Source organism: Schistosoma haematobium, chromosome 1 (assembly GCF_000699445.3).
Source record: "Schistosoma haematobium chromosome 1, whole genome shotgun sequence".
Taxonomy (NCBI): Eukaryota; Metazoa; Platyhelminthes; class Trematoda; order Strigeidida; family Schistosomatidae; genus Schistosoma; species Schistosoma haematobium.
Window position 1 is genome coordinate 89,029,003 of NC_067196.1, and position 10,922 is coordinate 89,039,924.

At 36.5% G+C, this 10,922-nt stretch overlaps 1 protein-coding gene across 1 annotated transcript; it reads left to right on the top strand.

Annotated features, from left to right (window-relative positions):
- Positions 1-744: 744 nt before the first annotated feature.
- Positions 745-10,896, top strand: TMBIM6 (Bax inhibitor 1). The gene is made up of 7 exons (XM_051209977.1): positions 745-1,053; positions 1,093-1,201; positions 3,496-3,631; positions 4,383-4,529; positions 5,931-6,111; positions 7,102-7,174; positions 7,565-10,896. Exons 1-7 carry the CDS (start codon positions 992-994, stop codon positions 7,586-7,588), a joined length of 732 nt encoding a protein of 243 aa, XP_051075462.1. The 5' UTR covers positions 745-991; the 3' UTR covers positions 7,589-10,896.
- Positions 10,897-10,922: the final 26 nt, after the last annotated feature.

Sequence of the window (10,922 nt, forward strand, 5' to 3'; positions counted from 1 at the left end):
CTCCCACATTGTCCGGACGTTACATGTACTTATAAAAATTGTTGTTCTCGTTGTCAGAAGAGGCATCAGCCTCGTAACTTCCGAAGGAACTCGGCTTTCACCATGAAGCGTCATAGTTCTTCTAAATGAAGACCTTCTAGCTCCCAGGACAGAGTTTAAATGGTTTGAATTATTTTTTCTGGTTAGCAGTTTTTTAGTGAGTTAGTTTTCTACGGGATGGGGACGCTAACCCCATGCACAACTCTTCTCCTTTACCCGGGCTTAGGACCGGCAGTAACTCTAGAAGAGCTACAGGCTGAGTTAAGGACTAAGGATAGTATCTTACTATGATTCACCAATTTTTATTTGCCTCTATTATCGTCAATATGTCTAGGTTCCTGCCTGAAGGTATTGGTGATCCACTGCTACTAGACACAGAAGCCCGTTACGCGAAAGCTTCTTCTATTCCGTCCGCAACCATTTGAACCATCAGAACTATCAAAGGTCCAGAAAACCCACTTGTTCCGGGGATTCGTTTATCTCCACACAATAAAATTAAATCAGAGAACGAGCCTTAATTTTTGTCTTCTTAATGGAGACTTGATTTATTCTTAATACAGTGTATAACATGTATTTACTAAGACAGTTTCATTGCTGTTCGTTTCACTATCTAATTATTTATCCAGAAGTGCCAGTAATCCACTGCTTATAAACATGAAGACTTATTTAATGTAAACTTATTTTTCGTGTTCAATAGTTCGAACTGTTTGAACACTACATATATCAACAAATAGTTTGGCCAGATCATCTTGACACATCATACTAGATATTATCAAAGGACAGAAGCTACACTCCAATACCGATATTTAGTAATAAAATGTAAATCAGCTTACACTAACCCCGTTTAATTATATTGAAATATGAATGTACCGTGAGAGGAAGCTGTTGAAATTTGTACGCCCTTGTTTTAAAAAGCTCCTTTCGTTCTTAGTACACGTATATTCTGTTGGCTATGTCGCGCTACTCGCATTCCCAGAGGATGAATCTGGGGACTGTTTTTAATTTTCGAGATCTGTAAGTTTATCGTGCTTACTCAGCTTTACTCCACCTTAGTGACAAAAATGTTCAAGTCCATCTTAAGAACGTATACAGTACCCTCTCTGTTGGTATGATAATATCATGTGTTGGGGCATACTTATTTCAAATAAACTCTTTTCTGCAGGTGAGTTACGTTTATATTAAATACTAGTTTAGTTGAAGACTGGTTACTGTTACTAATCCGTCCTTTGTAGTAAAGCTATAAATCTGTGTAGTAATAGTATAACTATTTGGATTAACAGTAGTACAGTCTAAACTGTAATTACTCTATGCATTTACGAATAATTGAAGTTCGTTTATTGCTCAATGCTACCGGGAAATCTACAGTCGTTTTATCTATAAGTGACACTACTGACACAGGAGAATCGTCCAGTTATTATTTCTAATCCTCAATCAAAGTATCTGCAGAAAATAAACGATGTCACCAACTAAAACATGACTCTCAAAGCGATGTTGTGGGTCGTGACTTTATTAATAAAATTCATACCACCGAGAGTATACAGAGAACAGCCGCCGTCTTAGGTTGATGAAGCTAGGGCATTAGGCTTTTCTGAAGATTGGCCATAAGCGTTATCCACTGATTTGTGAAGGTTGGGACATCAATTACAGGATTTAACATAAATCAGGGAGGTCACTAACAGTCGAATTGAACTGTGTCCGTCTGGTTTGAATCTATACAGCAGTGGTGTTCATCGTTTGAAGGCAATTGATGACATTTCGGGATCGATCTTAGTGACGCAGATGCGTTTGCTTTGTCTTGCCGTAGATTCCGAGTCCCATTATTGGTTCGCGTATACGTTTTTCATCTTTACAAACCATGCTTTCAATACCTAATTTCTCGTTACTATTACGTTTTAGTTCGTTTACTGTTTTTGTTAATTTCATCTGATGATAAAGCAACTTTTACTGACTCACAATTATGCCAGGTTCTGTGTTGATGCAAACTAACCTAAGATTAGTTTGGTGAGTCGAGAACAACTAAATATTTAAGGAACTTAAGTGCTGTTTGTTGACTACTTACTTTAACATTTTTCCTACTTAAGTTAGTATTCCGTTTAGTTCTTATTTAAAAAATACCCACAAACAATTGAGCACTGCTGTTAAGCTTAGCTCTGTTGTACTTTCGTAAGCTTCTAGTCGAAGGGTTCATGTTAAAAACGGTTTTAGTACGCTCATCTGAGATGACATATTTCATCACAGAAAAGCGAAAAAAAATCATAAAGTGGTCCTACCAGTTGTAAATTAGAGGAAAAATCGAGTATACACGAGTAGCTTGTTCACAGTGTAAGATAGGATATGTTTGATGTCATCTTGGGATAACTAGTTTTCAAAGTATAAATTGTCATTTCTTACAACCCTAAAAATGTGGTTTTCGACAAATCTATGTAGGTATAATTCATGAAAGTAGAGAAAAATTCAGGTTGTAGTTGTCCAGTTATGAGCGTTTTCGTAACATTGTTCACATATGGCGTCACTACAAAGTAGGTGACTCAGGCTACGTATGAGGTTTTACTTGGAAAAGTCATAGTTAATGAACCCATGAACCTTCATCGTCTTGCATTTGAAGCGTATTACTCATGTCTAACTACCACTACTATCCGCAATAATGGCTGGTATGAGTAAATTCACGAATCTCTAGTTGGGGTCCTAGAAATGGTGCAACACTGGTTAGAGAAGTTATCAGACCAGTGGCGATCCTGCTGTAACTTTCTGTTCGTGAAAGTAAACGTAACTCCTCTAAATGAGAGAATTCTTTCTGGTTATATTTTTCCCAACTGAACTGACTCCAATTATTGTGATTATTATTATTATTATCACTTATTTCACTCATACACTAATTTCTGGTCACTGTTGTCCTTTTTATTATCCTCACTTTACATTCTCTCTCTTCACAACCTCATTGTTATTATGTGGCGCATATGCTTTTGGTACCCCTTTCTATCAATGTTTTTATGTCCTAATAAATTTAGTAGGTAAGAATATGGCATTGGTCCGCAAATTCACCAGCTGTTAAAACGAGTCGTTTGGGTAGTTGCAGACTTCCAGCTTAGAACCTATACGATTATTATAACCACTAGTCAGGAACGCTTGATGGTATGGCTTAAAATCAGTCACAATTGTGTCCATTTATGCATCCAGTGTTTTAGATACTAGCGATAAAGGCCTCATAGGTTTTGTCATAGCAGGACTGTGTTTGAACCAAATAAAACTGCTTGTAAGGAAAGCAATGGTAAGTGGCGTCAGTGCTAAATTGAAGGATGTTCCAAGACTTAAAAAGCTAGATTCATATCTGTTTTCGTCTGTTACACTTGCTCTTTCAAAATCCCACTAAAATTTTGTCATAATTATCTGTGCATTATATCACATCTCATAATACTATAATCACTTTTATTAATACTTTTTTCACCATTTTCTTAGTCGATTACAACTTCTTTGGTGGTCTTGTCATTCATTTTATCCCTTGGAAGCTCTTTGTTCATTTATTTCACACAACACTCAAGAGAAACCCTTCATTCTAGACTTGGTGCTTTCTTCTTGTTCTGTTTTTCTACAGGTAAGAGTTTCTTGTCCTGAGTGTAGTTCTGAAAGGTGGTTTTAGTCTGCCTATCTTGTTGGTCTTCAATCCGTAACACGACAATGTTATCCGTTAAACCTTCTCATAAAGAATTAAGATAACGTGGGAATGCAACAAATATAAGTAAAATGATACGATCATCTACTTGTAAGGACTTGTAGTGCAAGCAGGTCCTGTTAATTTGGATTAGTTTCTAGTCATCACTTTCCAAGTAACTGGTTCCTGACGTGTCATGAACTACATAAGCTCATTTCTTACCTCTGATTCAGGTTAATTCATCTCGCGTAATTGTTTGCTGTTCATAGGCGTTTAATTAGTCCAGGCTACATTGATACATACTTACTCGACTTATCATCAGGTCTATGTCATTTCATTCCACCTAGCAGCCTAATGTCGCTTTCCCTACGAAACTGTTTGTTAGTTTACATTACAAACTGATATTAGTCAGACAGCTATTAAAAATCCAAGAAGCACCGACCAACTATTTCAGCCTAGCAAAAGACTCAGCAATAATTGTCCATGATCCTACCAAGGATCTCTACAAACTTATAGAAGCTGTTCAAATTTCCTTTCCTTAGAATAGCAGAGTTTTAGGATTCAAACTTTTTATCAGTATTTATTAAAGTGCAGTCACGTCAATCGTGGTGAATGAGTGGTAGTTTTTATCAGTTAAATGCATAAGACTAGTTCATCCCATCATGCAGATTCTAGTTACCTGTTTTCATTCTAGGTATTGGTTTTGGTCCACTTCTTCAAGCTTTGTCAGTAATCAGTCCTGATACTATTCCAACTGCCCTTTTGGGTACTGCTTTGATTTTCGTCTCGTTCACATTAACAGCACTGTTTACACGAAAACGATATTACATCTATCTTGGTGGTGAGTTTGTTTTTTTTTCTTGTTTCACTGATGACTTAATTGCCTTGTTTTGTATGTTTTCTAACCCAACCATTATGTGTAATAGCAAGTACTGATGTATTTCATGTCTAATGGTGTTGAAGTTGAATATGAGTTTGCATTTGGCACTTCATACATCCCACTATAGATTATTTTGGTCTTAAACCCTATGTGAATTGTTTGTAGTGCTAAAATATATTCAAACATCAACCAATAACTTATTAAGTTATAGTAAATTTGTGTTGCTTAGCGCCTTTTTAAGCTATCATAAATTAATGTTCTTATATCGAAACCGACCACTGAGTCAGATCAGCTTCATTGTAATTTAATGAGCAGGAGAGACCTTGCCCTGTCAAACGCTGTGGCATCTCACAACAGTGTCTGTCTAGGGACAAACAGTGTTTTTATATTAGAATTCCACTTTCGAGTGACCGAAAGCTATTCATTACAACCGAATGTGATTTTATTGAGTAATATATCAAGTTCAATCCATTCATTTGTTTGTGCTTTTTGTTATTTGAATATTGTAATCATAAAGTCACCCCTGACGATGGACACCTTAACCTCGAAGGCACGCTAGTTGTGATACTGTGAGTGCTATTGTTGTTCCGACAATAAAATATCGGTTAAATCTAAATCCTAGTTTTCATCAGTTATTTTTGTCATTTCAAAATCAACAACTATTGTATTTATTAGCTAGGAAATTGTCCTCCACACTTTGATTATTTAGTCTCAGTTTCTAGTGTTCACATCTGATCTAGTCTACTGCTTATCTCTCGGGTACAGATTCTTGTATTTAGCTTCGAGTTATAATCTAGGTTTGATGACTAGTAATGCTGCCTATTTTCCCAAAACGAAGTAGGACGGAGTTCTAACTTGCGAATTGGTTGATAGTCAAACACGTTAACCACTGAGTTACTGCTCCGCGACATTTACATACGTAAGTTTGTGTTTGATCGTTGGTACCACTATATTTCATTTAGCTGTACAATTTGGATTTAAGTAACTCATTTACTAGATACAGGTTTATCCACTCGGCTTTGTGCCATACGTGTGCGTAAATCCGTAAAATGCAAAATGAGCGAAGACTTATATAGTATGTAACTAGTGATAAAGAAACAATTGATCTATATTTGGTAATGTCGCATGTTGAAAATAGTAAGAATAAAGTTTTAAGCAGAATGACAATTTCATTTTGTTTGTTTGGGTTCTCTCAGTTGCTTACAACCTATACAGATGAAGCTTGTTAGAGGTGAATATTTATCATCATAGATGAACGAAAACTTAAATAATAGCTTAACTGGATAGATAAAAAGTTGTAGTTCTATTACTAATACGATTTTTTGGTGTCGATGCATTGGAATTTTTCTCTTTGTTCCATAGCTGGATTGATGTCTGCAATCAGTTTGCTGACAACATTTAGCTTCATGAACCTCTTTATTCGTTCTCCGGCCATATATAACGCTGAACTTTACATTGGATTGGCTATATTTTGTGCATTTGTGATTTTCGATACCCAATTAATTGTTGAAAAGCGCCGTAATGGGGATACTGATTTTGTATGGTGAGTTCACTGAGTTACATGGTAGAGCTTTCACTACTGATTGACCTCAGAATTCATACAAACACTATGTACTCTGCATATCGAGTCGGGATTAATGCAAAATATCAGTCAAAGGCTGACACGAATGTTTGTCTACCCAGATTGTTACAATGCAAAAGAGAATATTAACATGATAAAGAGCAGAAGATAGTAAGTGACATTCATTGCAATGAAAAGCTAAATGCAACGTGGCACTACCTACATTCTATTCAAGATAATAAGGCCAACTTGTCCACTCACCAATAGATTGATCAAAACAAAATACGAAAATTTAAAAATTAGTAGTCAACATATCGCTTTCATTCAGGTATCAATTTCTGTGTGCAACCGCTTCCGGTTACTGCGTTGAAATAAAATAAAATCCAGTTACTAGTATCTGGTTCCACTTCAACCTGTTTAAGAGCTTGAGTGTTCAATTTGAATCATTTACATATAGAGATTTTGCAACTATGTTCAGTTCGATACCGAGTGCTTTGCTAGAGTATCATGTCATAGTGTAAACCTGAATTCTCTCAGTAAGATAAGGTCATAAATAGAATAATAGTTTTATGTTTTTAAAAGTGGTTACCGCTCTAAACTGATAGATTTTTAATATACCGAATAATGGAAGTTCACTTGAAGAAAAGTTTAAATAATCCAACAACCGTAAAGTCCCAATAGCTGGGACATGGTAATGGCAGAGATGAAACATTGATACCTAATCTACCAGGCTAAAACTTGTTTGTTTTGGATTTGCCATTCCTGACCTACAAGTCAATCATGTGGATATCAGTGCATGTAGGTCCAGTATATATGTCTTAGAAATAAAACATACACTCAACATTATAATCTGATAGGATATTCATCTGACTATCACAGTTCAACAAGTTACGTATTAAGACTCAGTGTAAAATATCATGAAGCGTTCACTGAACTTTTTCTCAATTTTGCTTATTTTCTGCCCTGTTTCAGGCACACGTTGGATTTGTTCATTGATTTTGTCGAAATATTCCGTCATCTTCTTATAATCCTCAACTCTAAAAGGGTATGTTCCTAGTTTTATATCTCTACGATATTTTGAATGTGAACTGTAACTTAAGAGTTTTGCTGTCTACTTCCCAACATTTAACACTATTCTTATTATTGCAAGTGATTAAAGTTCTAGACAGGTATTTATTGTATTTCACCTAGTACTTCCACTAATTATTTTACTGCATGATAGTAATAATCCTGTTGTGTGACTTGGTTTCCAAGATGTTTGTATAAAACTAAGTACCAAGAACTTTTACACAATCGAAATAAATGTAAAGCAAATGTTATTAACAATCTGGTCATATTACGTATAATTACCACTAGATTAAAAGCGTCTATATATTTTGATTTTCAAATGAATTATTGAACAGATCTAATTTATATTATCAATTCTCTCTTTTAGAGACGTGATCGTGATGACGATTAAAAAAATGGTCTTCATTTGTTTAGCAGTCGGTTAATTTGCTTAAATTGCTTAATAATAATACTACTCTTTATTGGTATTATTTCACTTAATCTTTCTACTTCGCATTTTGTTGAGAAACCTTACGAACAAAATTTATATAAAAAAAACACAACTAAAGTACTTAATTAATAATTTGTTATAAATTTACGTTGTTCTGATTAAGTCGAGATTTACATGGGCTTAACACAAATATATTTCTGTTTTATTTATAAAAAAAAGTGTATTGTAAAACTCTTTTGCTTCGAATATCAAAATATATTGAGAAATATGCCCTAACTTTACCTTGCACTAATAAAATTGGTTGTTTTTTTTCCACTTCGTCTTTTGGTTTCCTATTCTTGTGATCCATATTGAATAGAAGAGTAAGCTATTGAGATATTTTTTAGATTTAATTCATTCATTAGGTTCCGAATGTTAATCAGTTACAACGTAGAACCAGGCACATACATGGATCAGTCCAAGTTGTCACACCTCATTAGCACAGCAAGACGAACACCGGATTCATAGAAGCAGTTAACTCGGTGGTGTAATATATAGAGGAAAGATTTTATGTAAGGATATAGTACAGAAAGAAAGAATTAGTTCATAGAGAGAAAGATGCGAAATAATCTTAATCATAGTTTAAGGGAAGATAGATAGTGTATACACCTACGCCATAGTCGATTCTGAACCATGTCACTCAGAGTCTCCAATCATTGGTTACAATAGTCACGCGGACCCCAACCAAGTAGTCTGCATCTACTAACATGGATCAGACTAGAAGTTAGTGACTTCAAGGACTTCGGTTTTACTTAGTTTAGCCATAAAACCTAGTTGTGAGAGACTAAACGTGTTTGACACTTGCTTAACTATATAGGGCTTAGTGAAAGGTTGGCACTTCATTCAGTCACGTTTAGAACGTCGCACTTATTCTCTACTATTTGCTGAGGACTCGTGTATAATCCAAATGGGCGAACATTAGTTGCATATGTTTTAGTTGACTAATGTGTTAGTCGTTCCAGTGTGTCATGATTGAAGTTTTCGCTACATTGTCCAAGTTGTTGGTGTTATTTAAGTTTATTGTTTTGATGCTGGAACCGTGTATCAATTAGCAGTCTTAAAGTTAAAGGTTGAACCAAAATTTCGTACTTTTGTGAACTTATATGTTAATGGCTGCCTCATTAGGAGGACAATGATATTACATGAAATTAATGAAAATAAACGTCAAATTCTCTAATGTTCACTTAAGTATTCCGTTCATCAAAGCTACTTCGCAAACAATAACTTTAAGGTTTTTGTATCTGGAATACGTGGTCCAACCGTCTGAATTTCAGCAACCACTGTTTGGGTGCAACATATAGCTCAGACGTTCACAACGATTAGAAACACCGAATCTATCTGGATTGCCTGTCTGTCCGTGGATAGTCATGAAAGCACGTCGTTTACAGTTACTAATGGTATTACTCGGAAGTCATTTCGAATTTTCGCGTCAACTAACTGACACAATGCCCAAAAATTAAACGTTGGGTCCAGATCTTTTTTTCTAAACATTCAGAGGCTTAAGACAATTGCAACTAACACTCGACCACATCATATCGTTGCGCTCATCATTAATGGGAAACTCCACATTATAATTTGGATTTCTTACTTATGGTAACAGTGGAATTCTAAACTTATTTTCGTTCATTCTGTAAACAGCATGGGATGGGTCAGTAATCGTTGGCAAATAAATGTTTGAAGTAGGTATGTCATTTGTACTGAGCGATATCATATATGGAAGACCTAACAACGACGGCGGAAAAAGCTGCAACAGAAAGAAATATGAGGCAACTATACGAAGAGACTGACAGGGAAATATAGTAAACCAACGAGACCGGTCAAGAACAGAGAAGGCAAGCCAATCACTGAAATTCAACAAGAGGAACAGATGGGTGGAAATCTTGAATAGGCCAGTACGATTGAATCTACTGAACATTGAAGCAACACAGACACACCTTCCTATAGATGTCACTCCACCAACGACGGAAGAAATCAACATGGCCATCAGACAAATCAAGAGCGGTAAAGCAGCAGGACCTGACAAAATACCAGCTAAAGTCACACATAGAAGCAACTGCACGTATGCTTCACGTTCTATTCAGGAAGATTTGGGGGGAAAAGTGCCGATGAACTGGAAAGAAGGATAGCAAAGAAAGGAGATCTGAATACGTATGAGAACTACATAGGCATCACACTACTATCGGTATCAGGAAAGATTTTCTACAGTGTTGCTGAACCGGATGAAAGACACAGTAGACGCCCAACTTCGAGATCAACAGGCTGTATTCCGAAAGGACTGGTCGTGTACAGGCGAAATAGTGTTGCCACAAATCATCGTTGAACAATCAATGGGATGGAACTCGTCACTAAACCTCGACTTCATTGAGAATGAGGCGTTCGACAGTATGGATAGAATAAACTTATGAAAACTTCTTCGACACTATAGAGTGAGTAGCTGAGGTCATCAACATCATCCGGAGTCTTTACGACGAACCACAATGCACATCCATGTATCGAGGTCCGCTGACAAATTTAATCCAAGTGAATACTGGTGTTAGACAACTTTGATAACTCCCTCTCTCTCTTTTCTCTTATGGTGGTCGACATGATTATGAAGACACATATATCTGAGGGGAAGCACGGAATACAATGGACGGCTTGCATGCAAATAGACGATCTGGTCTTCGCAGATGACCTGGTCATTCTATCCCATACACATCAACAAATGCAGGTCAAGACAAGTGTAGCAGCAATAGGCCTCAGCATATATATAAGGGCAAAACAAGGACCCTCAAACACAACACGGAGAGCACCAATCCAATCACACTTGATGGAGAAACTCTGGGAGAGGTGGAAACTTCCAGGTATCTGCCTTGACAGCATCATCGACGAACAAGGTGGATCCGATGCAGATATAAAGGCGAGGATTGCCAAAACAAAGGCAGCATTCCTGTAACTGAATAACTCGTGGGACTCACGACTAGCAACCAATATCTAATTCAGGATCGTCAGTACGAGCGTCAAGACAGTTCTACTGTAGGGTGCTGAAACTTGGGGAACCACTACAACCATCATCAAGAATGCGTATGAATTTATAAACATTTGTCTACAGAATGTCTACTCAATGTCCGATGGTTGGATACCACCGGCGACAGCTTGCTGTGGGAGAGGACATACCAGCTTCCAACTAACGAGGGAATTAGGGAAAGACGCTGGAAGTCGATAGGAAATTCATTGCTGAAATCATCAAACCGAATTACGAGGTAAACACTGACTA